This window comes from Peromyscus leucopus, chromosome 8b (genome assembly GCF_004664715.2).
Source record: "Peromyscus leucopus breed LL Stock chromosome 8b, UCI_PerLeu_2.1, whole genome shotgun sequence".
Taxonomy (NCBI): Eukaryota; Metazoa; Chordata; class Mammalia; order Rodentia; family Cricetidae; genus Peromyscus; species Peromyscus leucopus.
In genome coordinates this window covers 72,928,044-72,944,334 of record NC_051086.1, presented here as the reverse complement: position 1 = coordinate 72,944,334, position 16,291 = coordinate 72,928,044, and the positions used below count along the sequence as shown (strand labels likewise).

At 40.3% G+C, this 16,291-nt stretch overlaps 1 protein-coding gene across 1 annotated transcript in view; it reads left to right on the top strand.

Annotated features, from left to right (window-relative positions):
- Ankfn1 (ankyrin repeat and fibronectin type III domain containing 1) overlaps positions 1 to 7,899 on the top strand; it is a 153,234-nt gene extending 145,335 nt beyond the window's left edge. The window contains exon 18 of the mRNA XM_028878201.2: positions 5,603 to 7,899. Within this exon, the coding sequence (XP_028734034.2) occupies positions 5,603 to 6,399 (797 nt within the window). The 3' untranslated portion in view covers positions 6,400 to 7,899. The remainder of the gene's footprint in view (positions 1 to 5,602) is intronic.
- The last annotated feature ends 8,392 nt before the right edge of the window (positions 7,900 to 16,291 follow it).

Below are 16,291 nucleotides of genomic sequence, written 5' to 3'. Positions count from 1 at the left end.
GTGAGACTGAACAGCAGCAGTGCAAAGACTCCCTTGCCAGGAACTTACCTATACAATTCTGGGTCAGTCACTTAGATGATCGCAAGATCCCTGATATCAGGACACCTCCAAAGCAAACCCAGGGAAATTCTTCAGTAGATGGCAGTCTCTGGGAAGGCACGAATCTCTATTTGGGTGCCTATCCTGCCACTTATCAGCTACATAAGTTGCAAAATTTCATATGCTTATGCTTCAGCATTTTCATTGGCAAAATGAGAAAAGCAAGCATTATTAAAGCTTTTAGGTGACTTGGCATTATAGATGACTCACAGTAAGTACTAAGTAAATACCAGATAGCGTTATTACTATTGGGATACAAACACACACTTCAAGGCAGCTTCACTAGCCATAGAGGAGGGGAGGAAAATTGAGCTAAAGTCAATTACTAATTCTCTGCATGGATCTTATTTCAAATTCAGTTTCAGATCTTCAGTTAACTTCTCTTGGTTACTCCTAAGGCACCTATCCTGGCCATCGTCAGAAAGAAGCAACAATTAGGGGTTCCTGTTACTTCCAGTGCCTGGTTTCCCCCATTAAAGATCAGAGAAAGGACTGTCTAAACTGTTTTTTAAAACATCGTGGCTTTAAAACAGCCCAGCAGTAGAGCACTTGCCTAATATGTACAAGGCCCTGTGTTCAATACCCAGCACCAGGGGGGGGGGACAAATATGAAACTCATTCAGTCTAAGCCTTTATTTTTTCTCTTTTTTTAATACACACATACAAATCTCTTTATATTTACCTATTTTCTTTCCTAATCATTTGTCTCTGAAAACAACATATTCTTCCATCTCTAAAAGCACCAATGCCAACAGTGATTCTCACAACCCTGACCCACCCTCCTTTTTATAATCATCGGTCTCCCCAATCCTATCCTCAACCATCCCCTCTCCAGTGGTGCTTTCTTCCACACACCCACAGGCACCATCCCTCAACCTTCCCATGTAGTCTCCTGGATACTCCGGCCATCTCTTCAAAATGCAACTTGTCCCAAATCAAATTCACCATCTTCTCCATTGCCCAATCTAAGCTAGGGCTGCAGTACACCTCTTCCTGATTACCACTTCTGCTCTCCCAGACACTGTGGTTCAAAATCTTCTAGTAATTCTGAGGCATCGTGAATGTTCTCCTTGAACTCCCCTGGTCACCAAGATCTCATGCAGATTCACAGACAGATGCAGAGATGCTGGCCTTCTAATCAAAAGAACCCCTCTCCCAAGTCACCCTCCAGCTAAAATCCAATATCATTTTGTTCTTTGTCTTCTCTGGAGTTCATGTTTTCTGACTCATTGGTTGTCTGAGTCACACACTATTAGATGCTTAAAAACAGTCCTTAGCTGTCTGGCATAAATTCACGCTCCATAAACATCTTAGAATGAACAGTTTTCCTACACTTCTCCTTCCTCCATCCAACCACTGCTGCTCAGGACCACAGCCTGAGCAAGAAAAGCACTGAGGGATCATCGGCCCAGTCCTGGCTTCCTAGCTGTCCTCTGTGCTCCGCCTGCCTCACTGCTGTTTCCTGCTTTACCTGACACCTAACTATCCTACATCACACTTCTGTCTCCTCCATTCCTCAACACCCTTCAATAACTATCCAATGGCCATAAAACTTGGAGCAAGGTTCTTATCTAAGCATTTCATCTTCTCTGGTTCCACTTTCCTTTTAGATTAGATTCTCTTACAAATTTGTTTTGGAATAATTAGACACAGGATCACAGAAAGTTCCTGTATCTCCTCCCTCAACCTACACACACACACACACACACACACACACACACACACACACACACACACACACGAACAGTTTACGCAACACTTGTACATTATCAGAAGAAGAAAACTGGTGGAACCCGCACAGCAAGTCTAGATTTCACCAGTTACATAAATGCTCACTGTGGATGTCTATGTATCCACACATGACATGGCCTCACATGTGCAGCTTGACACAGTTCTATCACATATTGGGCACTGGGTAACTATCACCATGATCATGGTACTCAACTATAACCTTACCACAAAATTCCCTCTGTTACCCTTTCATACAGCCTTACCCACTTCCCTCCCTCCCCTTGGCAACCCACAATCTGTTCTTCATCTTTGCATTCTAGCACAATTATTATGCATATGGAATTCTTTCTTTTTATTGATGCAAAGTATTCCATATTATGGTGTGCCACAATTTAGCCATTCATTCACTGAAGGACATACTGGCAGCTTACAGTTTTTACTACCAATAAAACTGCTATGAATATTTGAGTACAAACAAGCCTTAATTTAAAAAAATTTTTTTAAACCTTATAAGTATGCATTGTAGCCTCAGATCTAGCCTTCCATTGTAGCCTCAGATCTCCCAAACTCCATTCCTGCTCCTAATACTCTAATCAAATGAACTTACTTGTACTATTTTCACTTTTCCCATTTATAATCCTGTTGTCCTTATGGGTATATTTATTTTTAAAAACCTGCCTTGAATCACTTTTAGAAACTGGATAAAGAAATAAATTAACATAGAAAAAGGATAGACAATGAGAGGAGAAAAATAAGTAAAAGATGGTTTATTAACTTTGTCCCAGTAAGATGTTATCTCTCTTTCCTTTAAACCCACATCTTATTTACTACATGTCTCTAATAAAACCTATTTCGGCCACAGTCCTATGAATGCATATTTACCTCATACTTCCACTAAAACAGTAAACTCCCTAAAAACAGATGTTCTGACTTCTTAGAAATTTTAGATCCACTGTGTACCAAATACAAATGTTCCACAACCTTCAATGGAGTTATGTTCCAATAAGTCCATCACAAGCTAAAAATAAAATAACTGAAATAAGCATTTACTACATCTAACTTACTAGCAGATGTACAAGTCACCTATAGTCAGGATGGGAATCAAAAGACAAAACACACACACACACACACACACACACACACACACACACACTTAATACCATGGGCATGAAACAAATAAGGAGGTTGGGAAGGGGAAACATTCTAGCTGAAGAGCCTCTAATACAAAAAAAAAAAAACCTGATACTGACTTCCTAACAAAATAAACTTTATCCTTGTAGTTTTCAATATTCTAACAAAATAAACTTTATCCTTGTAGTTTTCAATATTCTAACAAAATAAACTTTATCCTTGTAGTTTTCAATATTCTAACAAAATAAACTTTATCCTTGTAGTTTTCAATATTCTAACAAAATAAACTTTATCCTTGTAGTTTTCAATATTCTTATATTCTTATATATTATATATCTAACTTTCCACCATGAACAAATGAACGAGAACACGGTGACCATGTGGTTTTATTTTGTTGATACCTGTTATATTTTGTAATCAGTAAGTCACTCCTGAATATGGACTCCCTTGCAGAACTCTACAAGTAAACTATTTTCCTTTTCTTAGGGCTTCTGTGGCTGTAAGTCTTCCTTTCATAGCATCCTCAACCACAAAATGATGTCTAGTTTTTCACTACTATAAATCACACTGCAGTAAACAACTTGTAAAATGCCTCCATGTGCACTTGGTGACAATTTCTCAAACAGATATCCAAAAAAGTGAGGACAAACAATATACACATTTTTAACAGACTCTGCCAAATTGAATCCCAATGAGCTGAACCAATTTAGATTCCTCATCATTACATGAGAGTTCTTGATTTCCTGCACATCAATAACACACAATATTGTCACTCTTACTTTTTGTAAGACTTATGGGTAAAACTGCCTCTTTGTTCAACACTCCTCTTCTAATTACCATCTGAACTAAAGATAGCATAATAATGAATTAATTCACCGTTTGTATCAGTTATTCTTCCCAAGGGCTGGTCCTTGCCTTCTACCCATTTTCATTGTCTTCTGGTTTACAATTCTTTGTTTACCCTGGGTTTTAACCTTTTATTATAATGCTATTATTCTCTTCTTACAATCTACTAATTGCTTTCTTTACTTAGGGTATCATTTGTTTTATGAAGCATTTATGTCAAATTTATCAACCACTTCTCTAGAGTTCTAGAGTGTGTCTTATTTCAAAATACCTTCCCACACAAACATTACAAATACATTGTTTTCTAATATTCTGGGATTTTATTATTATATTTAACCATATGGAATTTATTTCTAGATATGGAATGTGGTAGGACTTCTTTATTTTACTAAAGGGACAATCAACTGTTACAACACTATATATAGAAGGATCTCTTTCACTCTCTAATTTGAAATGTTATCTTTATCATGTTATCATAAAATTATAGCTGCTTTCAGGCTTTTTATATTCTACAGCTCTGTCCATCCGTTTCTATACTGATGCTATAAACTTTAAATGACCAAAGCTCTGTAGTCTGTTTTATGTGGAAAGCCATCATTCCCTATTGTATCTTTTTAAGTTGACTATTGTCATAAATCTCTTCTAGACAAATTTTCAAAACAATTTATTGAATTCTATTTTAAAATACTATGAAAACTTTGTATTAGAATTGCTTTAAATTTCCAGTGGTTTTTAAGAAATAGATTATTCAATATATAGTGCTGTAACAATTGGCTATCCTTTTAGTAAAATAAATAAGAGTCCTACATACAGAAATAAATTCCATATGGTTAAATATAAGAAAGAAATCCCAGAATATTAGAAAACAATGTATTTGTAATTTTGTGTGGGAAGGCCTTTTTAAACAAGGCATATACCTAGAACTCTAAAGAAGTGGTTGATAAATTTGGCATAAATGTTTTGCAAAATGTTTTCAAAATTAATATGTACATTATTCACTATGTAACTATTATGGGTTTAAGTAGTAATGGGAAAGCCAAAGAATTTTAGACAGTGTTTTCCATCAAAAATGTATGACATCATTGCGGGAAAAGATATAAACAACTATTGCATGAAATGACAGATACAGAACCAATTCTTAGCTCACTCAAGCCCATTGCATATACCTTGAGATGGATTTCTGCCTCATTCATTTTTTGTTTCTTCTTTTGGCCTGTATGATTATTATTTAATAAATGTCAATGTACTGAATGGTTATATTTATAATCAATAGGTTTTAGTCTCCCCAACTAAGTTCCAGTATCGTCACTTACAGAGAAGGAAACTAAAGTGCAAGAAAATAATTTTTCCAAGATCACTGAAAGAGGCACAGGCAGCTAGGATTTGAAAGCAGGATTCAACCTTCCTAATGCTGTGACCCTTTAGTACAGTTCCTCATGCTGTGTTGACCCCAACCAGAAAATTATTTTCATTGCTCCTTCATAACTAATTTTGCTACTGTTATGAATCATAATGTAGATATCTGTGTCATCCAATGGTCATAGGAGACCCCTGTGAAAGGGTGGAGAACCACTGTTTTACCCTTAAATGAAGACCACAGCCTACTATATAATCTGCATGGCCCTGTGAAAAATGGAAATGTGTGGCTCTTGGTCCAAGTCTTAAGAATTTCAAAATGTGACAGAAGAGCAAAGTCGGATGCCCTTCTAATCGAGAGTTGAACCCATTTAAGCCAACAAATCAGACCCTCACTAAGAGTCTGTCTTCTTTCTAACATCTGTCCCTGGCTTTGCAGAGTCACAGCCCTGCTCCGATGAAGAAGGCTGCTCAGAAGTCTTCCTCCCCACCGACAGTGACTATGACTCCAGTGATGCCCTGAGCCCACGAGACCTGGACCTGGTTTACCTGTCATCACATGACATCTCCCAGCAGGCCCTCAGTGGCCTCAGTGGCAGCGCCCCAGACGTCCTACAGGTGCACGACATGAAGGCCTCCCTGGGGCCCGGTCAGGACCCTCCGGGCCCAGTGCAGGGCCCAGACACCGACCACTCGTGTGCAGAGTTTCTCCACAGCCTGACCCTCACAGGCTTGGCACCCAAGAACCACACCAAGATGGTGCCAGGCACACGGCCCCCGCTGGGCTTCCTGGGGAAGAGGAAGCCAGGCAAGCACCAGCACTACGGTGGCTTCAGCCGCCACCACCGCTGGCTGCGCATGCACAGCGAGACACAGTCGCTGTCGCTCTCCGAAGGCGTCTACACGCAGCACCAGTCTAGGGCCGGTGGCCTGCCTGGAGATCCTGGGGAAGCCGAGGGGCCTGGAGCTGTGGTGGATGGGCCCCGGGGCCTGCCTCTGGCCCACGCGGCCAGCCTCCCAGAGGAGCGGAGGAGCTGCCTCCAGGACCCCAGGCGCTCAGTGCACAGAGTCTATGTGGAAGCCTACCCCGATACACTCATGGGCCAGGACACAAAACTGTGGGCTGGGTTGAGTCCTACCCCTGCGGGCCGTACCAGCCTGTCAAGCCCCACTAGTTCAGAGATGAGCCCAGACCCCACATCCCCGGTTTCAGAAATCCTAAGCAGTATGCTTTAGAGTGGCCCAGGCCGGCTCTCTACTGTGCCCCCCACCCACCCACCTCCCCACCCGATATTCCTTGCATTTCCATCACCTATCCTGCCCCACTGTGCCCCCCTGTTCAAGGGTTACATGTACAAGGCTCTTTTATGTTTCCCAAAGTGGACACAGGATGGGGGAATTGGGAAGCTAGAGATGTCAGCAGCCATTTCCTCCTCACCCTAGGAAACGCATGGTGTCTGAGACCCACGATGCAAATATAGAATTCTTTTGGTGGCACCTGTGGCTAAGATAGGCCAGTCCAAGGAGGACACTTAATTCTGCAGTTGTCTCTGTAATCTCAACCCTGGGCCTGGAGTTCTTTTTGTGAGTTTGTGGTTGACGACGAAGTTCAGTAAGTGAAAAGTACAACGGCATAGCTTTTCCCGCAAATCCAAACTTTCAGAAGATTTTGGGGAAAAGAAGCCCGTGTGGTATCTGGAGAGCAAGGGGTCATGTAGACTTGTGCTGGGGTTTCCCTCCACCAAACCAAGACATTCTGAAGTGCAGGGTTCTTGGGACTCCCCAAGTCCAATTTATTCACCAGCACTCACCTGGTTAAGTGGGCCTTGGATAGACCTTTTTTTTTTCCTTCACTTAGTGTTATGTGGAGAACTCCAGAAACAGAAGTAGAGGGCACTTCTTTGCTAGCCCTGTTCTGCCCAATAAAACAGGGCAGGAAGCAGCCCTTCGGGCACGCTCAGATCCCATTCAGTCGTGACAATGAACAGTAAATTACTCCAGAGTGCAAGGAGATGGCTGCGTTACGTGAAAGCCTACATTACAGCAGCAAAAAGGGGAAAGAACTAAGAACCTTTTCCTTTACCATAAACCAAATGGGTCCATGGCAGCTGCACCATTTGGAACGGCCGTGGACAGGCACCATGTTTTAAACTGACCCAACAGTTATTGAACAAGATTGTGTCCACTAGATATGGTCAGGTAGTGATGGGTTCCTCTAAGAACCACAGGCACATCCTTCACCCCCTCATCACTGGTTAAGACTGTTCAGGGCTGGGGTGGCTACCCTCCACTTTGACCCCGGCTCCTCATAACCTGAATGTCGTGTTCGCCCCCACCACCACACCGAAGATCATCTGGCCCATTGGCCACATGGGATATCTTTCCTTAGTAGCCTCAGCCAGTAGTTCATGCCAAGCATGTGCACGATACCACCTGGAAACGCTGCTTTAGTCACATCATCTCTACCTGAATTTTTCATAGGTGAGAAATGCAAACAGAAGCCACACTGTGCCTTCAAGTAAGGCACAGTTCTCCTAGAGCCAAGACCCATTCAGTTCACCAGCGTTCTTAATGGTCCTTTTCTACATAACAGGCCTCTCGGTTAACTACCATTCTTTGTTATCATGTCCTCAGACCTAACTCCTCCTGAAAATTCATACAAACCCCATGTTCACCATGGTGTTTTGATCCCCTCTGTTTAAAAAAAAAAAAGGATTTAAATATAATTAATTACCCCATCCAAAAGGCACAGCTTTGGCCTTGGCCTATGGTCATTAGAAAACTAAAGCCATGACCTCAGTCTATTTTTTTCTTTCTTTCTTTTAAGAGATTTTTATGCTCAGTGAACCATCAAAGAATCTTGATTAAAATGTCTCCTGGGCAGAGTGGCACCTGCCTTTAATCCCAGCACTTGGAAGGCAGAAGCAGGTGGATCTCTGTGAGTTCAAGGCTGGTCTACAAAGTGAGTTCCAGGACAGTCAGGGCTGTTACACAGAGAAACCCTGTCTTAGAAAACCAAAATAAATAAATAAATATAAAACGGCTAGAATTTCTCTGCCATATCTCAGTGACTTATGTATATGGACTTATGTATATGGAAGGCTTAAGTCCTTGGCCTTACAAGTAGGCCAATTAAGGCCAGAGATGTTAAATGATTTACTGAAGGTTGCAAGAACTGACTTCATGTCAGAATTAAAACTCAAAAACACCTCCTTTATAAAGATATACCACTAGAAATCGGGACATACTTTGTCAACTAGTGATCATCTAGTCTGCTTTCTTTATTTCATAAAGTCATCTACTTCTTCCAAATTTGATTATGTGTTCAACCTTTACCTAACAGGTGTCCAACATCACAAAGCTCCTTATTGCTAGAGAACACAAATCTTATCAATATACATAGAAGATAAATCAACTAATCAAAACCCAAGTTGAGGAGAAATGTCCGTTCAAATTATAGTTCCTCGTTAGTAACAGGACTGACAGAATTGCTACACTTAGTTTTTACTTATTTCTAATTAGAAGAGAAATTGGGCAGCCTCGATGCATTTGTGAGAGGAGTGCTAGAACTGTCGAGGACAGAAAAGTCAGGCAATTATGATCCTGATAGAAGGGGGAGTTTGGGACTGAATTAGGTGAAGGATCTTCAACAAGGAGTCAGAGCTGAGGCTCACCCACTCTGCTAATCCTTTGTTCAGCAAGTTCTGGCTTACTAAAGCCAACTGCATGAAACTTCAACCCACTAATTTATATTGACATTACTTGCTTCTATTTTCATTTGCCATGAGAAAAAGAATGTCCATGGAATGGATAATGTGCAGTAGATTTCCATGGATATGCTTAGTTCCACTGAAAATGTATTTTGCTAACAACATTCCCACATAAAATAGTTAGGTTATAGCCCTAATAATCACCTATTTATTCAAATAACCTAGTTCACCCCAACCCCACTTTGAAAAACTTGTGGACCCAGTTGAAATTAATGCATTGTGGGAAAAATGGATGTTTTCTAATTCAGTTTTGTATTCATTCATTTTGATTTTATATATATATCAGAAACTCAGACTAGCCATGATGTTTCATTTTATTACCTTCATTTTATTTTGGATATGATAAATGTACCTTTTATTCTTTTCAAATACAATCTAAGAGGCTCTTGAGGAAACTTCCCTATCCCAAGTCTCTTTCCCAGTTTTTCACACTGCTTTACTCAGACCTGAAACATCCTTCTCCTAGCCTTTGTGAAGATCCTTAAAAATAAAAAATGTGGCCCTGCCATGTCTTTTTATGTTCTAAGCTGGACAGGGAACCAAAGAATCAACAGCAAAACAGGCCTCAGAGAGCTCACAATCTACCATACATCATCCCATGAATATATTGAAAAGGCAGCAGCCTGTTGCAAACAGACAGACAGACAGACAGACAGACATCCCTGGCTAGAGGTCTTTTAGCTGCCCTCCTGCTGTCTATTCATGAGAGAGAGTACATCCTAGAAAATGAACCTCATTTTGTGAAAATGTAAATGCAACCACTTACAAAGCAAGGCTATCACATCCTCTAAATGGTGAGGGTACCTGGGGCACAGTAATTAAAACCATTAACTCCAGGGAAGGGGTATTTTGAGAAGTGGGCACTTAAAGATGAGCTCCATTGGGTTTTAAGAACATTCATTAATGCTCAAAGCAATAATTATACTGAAGAAAATGGTTCCATTTGGTTCAAAAACTGAAGCCAGTTACAAATAATATCCTGCCAGCCCCCTTTCCTGAAGGATCCCAAAGCACTTTATGAACAGCAATGACTGAAGCCTTGTTGTATTCCCCTAAAGAGACCTTGTCTGGGAGCCACCTGGCAAGCACCTACCCCATCCTTGCCAGGAGATCATGCCAGACAAGTGGGAAAGGAGACTGACCTCTCATTCATTGTCATCCTGACATACAAACGTGTGCCCTGAAGAAGGTGTACTCTGCCCTCCCCTGGAAGACAACTTTAGGACAAGAAAGTGTAGCCGGAAACCCAACTCCTTGGCATCTTCTTGTTCTTCACTCTCTACCCAAAATGTACTTGTTGTCTCAGACAGCTGTCACTTCAAGCTGTCAAGGGGTCTGCAGTGCATTTCAGAACCATGATTATGTGACTAGCACACGGAAGTCACTAATTTCAGAAAATGTCCACAGTAGTGAGAGGACACTATTATCTACAGTTTCTTAGTTTACTAGGTAAAAGCTGCATCCAACAATGTGCATCTTTGCATATCTGCTTATTTAAACTATAAAATACAGATTAAAGGGGGTAGTTGTGGATTAATGAGAACACTCTCAGCAAATGTATCATTTCATAAAGTCTAAATAGTTTTCCAGATGATTCAATGAAGCAAATTGAGGCTTCCTTGTATACCTTTAAGGAAACATTTAAAGAAACTGTTTGGAAAGCAATGGTATCTCTTCATAAGTAGTTTGGTAGATATGGAAAAAAATGTCTTTCATTGCTGGTCACTTCTCGTAAGATGTCCAAACACATGGCTCATGACTGTTAAGCTAAACTTCCATGCAGCCTTACAAACAACAAGGGTAGTGTATAAAACGATGTTGTATAGCTTGGAAACCAATTCTAAGATCTTAATTCAGAGTTTTTCTGAGGTGTTGGACTTTGCCATTAGCAAAAAGTATTTTTAGAGAAAAATCCATTGACTGTTTATGAAGCACTGATTTTTGCCATATTTCAGGTCTCTGGTTTTTCCACAGCATCTGCACACAGTAGTTACATTTGTGTTCAACTGTATCTTTTGCTCTTATTGGTGATGAATTTGTCAGATGGTTATTCATCAAGATAATTGGTTTTACCTAACAATTGGGTAAGCAGATTTTTTTTAAATGTTCTATTTTGATAAAGGAAGTAGAAAGCTTGTTGTTGTTGTTGTTGTTGTTGTTGTTTTAAATATTACCCTGAGGTCTTTCTTTCCCAATTGTAAACACTTGTAATTTCAACAAAAGCCAATATCTAACTTAGTGGCAAGTGTTATAAAGATGCTAGCTAATGCTCTTTGCCTCTCTTCAATCCACATGAAAGTCTGATTAGATCCTCATAGTAACCATTATCTAACAATTAATTTACAAAGCCAAGTCTGGCAACTTACTGTCATCTGAGTTTCTGTGTGGCTTCTTGCCTTGTGACAAATCAGATGTGTGGGGATAGTCCATGCATATGATTGTAAGCATTGTTTGATGTTTGTGATGAAAAAAGAATTAAAGTGTGAGTGTGTGTGTGTGTGTGTGTGTGTGTGTGTGTAACAATGTGTGAGATGTTTCATAAAAATAGTGATTGGCATTCTATTAGGCAGTATTTGATTGCTTCCTGCCTGATGTGTACATACTAATCTGGCTGATAATTGGTTGTTATTTGTTCAGAACTTATTGTATCCTGTTCCTCTGTATGAAACTAAGTATATGTTAAAATGTAGGCTTCAGTACATTATCTGCACAACTTTGTGTGCTTTAGACCTATGTAAATATACAAATGAATCCTGTGTGACGTGTTCAATGTGACCTCCAATCTCGAAACAATAATATTTTGTAGTATGTACATTTGGAAACTATTTGAACCTTTCAAATGGATACTGTGAATGGCCAGTACTCTCAGTCAAGTACTTCACAGCACTGGTGAAGCGCATGCCTCTTCAGGAAGAAGTCAGGAATTAACAAGAATTAAGATAATTTTTTAATGGCAAGTATTTTTGATAATTTCCTACCTGCTTCACTGTATTTTCAAGGAAAAAAAGTAAACATAAGAAATGTTAGCTACCCAAGGGAATGACTTTGTTTCATAAGCATTAAATATACTTGATGTCTTACCACAATATTGTTGAGATTATGTTAAGCATAAAGAACTCAAAAGCATTTTTGATTCTTCACATGATTTTTTTTCATGTTTTAAGGGCAGTTTGTGAACCCTTTGTCTTCAGTGTGGAGAAATGTCCATTCAATAATAAACTAATAGAATTCTCTGTAGTTGGCTTACCTAATGCTTTTTCCATTTCTCAATGAAAACCAAAAAAATCAAAATCAAAATACCTTCAACCTGAGGTGTTAAAAATCTCTCACTAAAAATTTGGAGCTATTATTTGGGACACTGTTTTGACAAATGTCAGCAAAGTCTACTCAATTGGCTCTAGATTAATTGATAGCATCAGGACACTTCTCTTTCCTAATTTGTTATTGCCAAGTATTGAAAATACAGCATCAGATTACCATGGTAAATACTCCCATGGGGATACAGCTTGGCTATTGGAACCTCAGTGCTCCCTCCTCTGTATGCATGTTTACCATCCCCGGTGCATTCTGCATGACTGTTCTATCTCCAACACTCTGTCTGTCCCTTCTATTTCCATACCTGCAGGGCTCCTCTTCCCCTATGCCTTATAGCAGAGAGTTGACATTTTTATTGTATCTAAAAGCCTATAGAGATTACTTCAATCCCAGGACCCTGCATAAAGCTTCTCCTGAATCTCCAAGAAAAGAAAAACCTACTGGTCTAGATCATATTTGTTTTAGGCTGCTTTACTGAAATCTTTTCAACACATATGCACATGTGTATGTACACACACACACACACACACACACACACACACACACATACACCTTTTATTGGCATGTTTGTGGTTGGCTTTCCTAACATCCTTCAGAAGGCTGGTTTTGTTATTCTGGTCAAATATGCTGTTTTTCCTGTGTAAATTGTCATCGTTCTAAGTAAACCACTACTTTCTTTTCTTAATTCTGCCTTTAAATAAAAGTTTGCCTTCTTTTTCAAACCAAATAGAAGACACTGCTCTTTAATATACCCTTTCTTCTGTGCTCACTCTTGAGGAGATACTGTGGGGAGGGATAGGCCAGAATGAAGGGTAATAGGATTAAGAGGTCACATGCAATGGCAGGGAGCATGTCCTCCTTCAGCCCAAGGTCATGGGCAGAGCAAATGCCACTACAGTTCCCCTTTTTGTCTAAGTAAGAAGGTTCTAAACTTAATACAAACTATATACAATAAGAATGATTATCAAGTATTGTCCAGGAAAAACCAAGGGTAAAAGCATCAACAAAAATGGAACTACAACCAACAAGAACATCATCAAATAAGAAAGACATGCTAAATGTCCAGAAATGTTTAGAACATAGGTAAACGGCAAATAACCAAGATTACTCCAATAGCTGTCCTGTCTTGGAGGTTCTGACTCTAGTAATATGTTCTAGCTAAGATACAAGAAGATTGTAACTGTAACTACACATGTCCCTTCTCCCTGCTCCTCTTAAGAGGTTGGTACAATGGGCAGGAAGCACCGCCTCCTTCGGGCCCTAGAGCCCAAGGTCACGGGTGGAGCAAATACCACTACAATAGGATGCCTTCCAAATTTTACTGGTTAAGTAAGAAACATGCTTCCACTGGATGTTTAACCTTTTTGATAATATCGTGCCAATTTAGTATTCAGTATTTGCACCTGTCAACAAAAAATAATTCACTCTCCCCCATAATTTAAAAAAAAAAAAAAAACTCACTGGGCAGTGATGGCGGATCTCTGTGAGTTCGAGGCCAGCCTGGTCTACAGAGCAAGATCCAGGACAGGCACCAAAACTACACAGAGAAACCCTGTCTCAAAAATAAAATTAATTAATTAATAAAACCTCTTAAGAATTAGGCAAGTTAAAACTGAATGTTTGTTATCTATTTAGGGAGACGATAAAGACAAAAGGAGAAAATTCCTAAGTTATCTTACCCACTGTGGTTAGTATGAAAGAAAATGGCCCCCAAAAGGAGTGGCACTATTGAGAGGCGTGGCTTTGTTGAAGGAAGTGTGTCTCTGTGGAGGTGGGCTTTGAGGTCTCCTATATGCATAAGATACCACCCAGTGTCTCAGTTTACTTCCTGTTGACTGCAAGATGTAGAATTCTCAGCTACCTCTCCAGCACCATGTCTGCTTGCATGCTGCCATGCCCCACCATGATGATAACTGACTGAACCTCTGAACTTCAAGTGAGCCACCACAATTAAATGTTTTCCTTAATAAGAGTTGTGTGGTCATGGTGTCTCTTCATAGCAATAGAAACCCTACTAAGATGGAAGTTGGTACCAGGGACTGGGGTATTGCTGTGTTAGGCCAGACCATGTTTTTGTTTGAAAGAATATGGATCTTGGCACTGTGGATTAGACAAGCAGTTGAATGCTTTAAGCACTGCTTAAGGGGCCATCCTAATAGGAGAATGGAAGACAGTGGTGCTGAGGGTTATTTGAACTGTGGGGGTTGGGGGAGGAAGGGCTGGCTCAAGAGGTTTCAAAGGAAAATATTAATATGTGGCCTAGAGATCATTCTTGTGATATTTTGGTGAAGACTGTGGCTGCTTTTTGCCCTTGTCAGAACAGTCTGCCTGAGGCTAAAAGTAAAGAGTTTTAGATTAATTCCATTGGCAGAGGAACTCTCCAAACAGCCTAGTATAGACTCTGTCATGTGGTTATTAGTGGTAACTCTAATGAAGATTTATAATGAAAAGGAGCAAGCTGAGCAAGGTAAATTACAAAATGTAAAATTTGAGAAGAAAAGGAGCACCAGGAAGTGGGGATGGATCTAAGTCCTGTGTTCAAGGAGATAAACAGATTAAGAAATGGAATAAAGGGAGAGGTGACTTCAGGGCAAGATCCTACCCAGCTAAATTGTGAAAAGGAATTAAAAGCTTAGAGCTAGGTATGGTGGTGCACACCTTTAATCCCAGCTGGCAGAGTCTGGCAGATTTCTGAGTTTGAGGTCAGCCTGGTCTACAGAACAAGTTCAAGAACAGCCAAGCTTAGGTACTGAAGGTAGCCATCAAAAACAGAAAGTTGGTGAAGGTGTAATTGAATGAGGGGGCCATGTTCCAGCCCCAGTAAGCAGCAGAACTTGGCAACTTTGGCCAAGTGGTTCTGGAATTAAGGATAGAAGAATAGGGCTATGGAATTTGTCTCTGTCACTAAGGAAACCCACTGAGGCCAGGCACGTGTCAGGGTATCCCTGAATGGAGGCCTAGAAAGGCCATTGTGTGAAGCTGTGAAGTTAAAGCCTGGATTGCCTTAGAGACCCCAAGATGTTACAGATGCTAGAGTTGTGGAATATCTGTGGAGAAAAGCAGCTAATAGAGAGTAGAACCATTCCAAGAGAAAGTAGTATGTTGCAGTCATCAAAGCTGAAAGGAATTGAAAATCTGAAGAGCACTTTGACATTAGAAGTAGAGATGGAGAGTTTGGATTTTGCCCAGCTGGTTTTTGGTCTTGCTTTGGTCAAGTATTTCCTCACTATGCTCCCTTCCCTATGTTTTAGAATGGTAATGTAGATCCTGTGCCATTATATGTTGGAAGTATGTGATCTGCTTTTTTATTTTAATTTTACCAGTTATTATAGTTAAAAGATTACATGAATCTCAGAAGAGACTTTGAACTTTAGACTTTTTAAGTAAGTTTGAGACTGTTATAGACTATGGGAACTTCTAAAGTTGGACTGAATGCATTTTTGCATTATGATATGGCTACAAGCCTTTTGGGGGCAGGGAATGGAATGTGGTGGTTTAAAAGAAAATGGCCCACAAAGGGAGTGGCACTAATGGGAGGTATGGCCTTGTTATGTTGGAGGAAGTGTGTCATTGTAGGGCCGGGCTTTGAGGTCTCCTATGCTCAAGCTACACCCAGTGAGACAGACCACTTCCTGTTGCCTGTGAGTCAAGATGTAAGGACTCTCAGCTGCTTCTCCAGCACCATGTCTGCCTTCACGCCACCATGTCACACCATGATAACAGACCAAACCTCTGAAACTGCAAGCCACCCCAATTAAATGTTTTTCCTTTATAAGAGTGGTCAAGGTTACCGTGTCTCTTCCCAGCAACAGAAACCCTAAGACACCCATGTTATCATGATGTCAAAGAAGTTAGAACTTTGCAACAATGTTGTTTTTTATTGCAAAGATACATTGTGCATGCCTCTTCAAGTAGTGTATGGCATCCTCACTTTAGAGTGGCCTGTCTTGTCAGCCATTGCTTTCAGTCATTTTGCCAGAGAAGACACTGGTGTTGGGCATCAGCTAGAGGGACGGAGGTACCAAGCGGGTACTACACTAGAT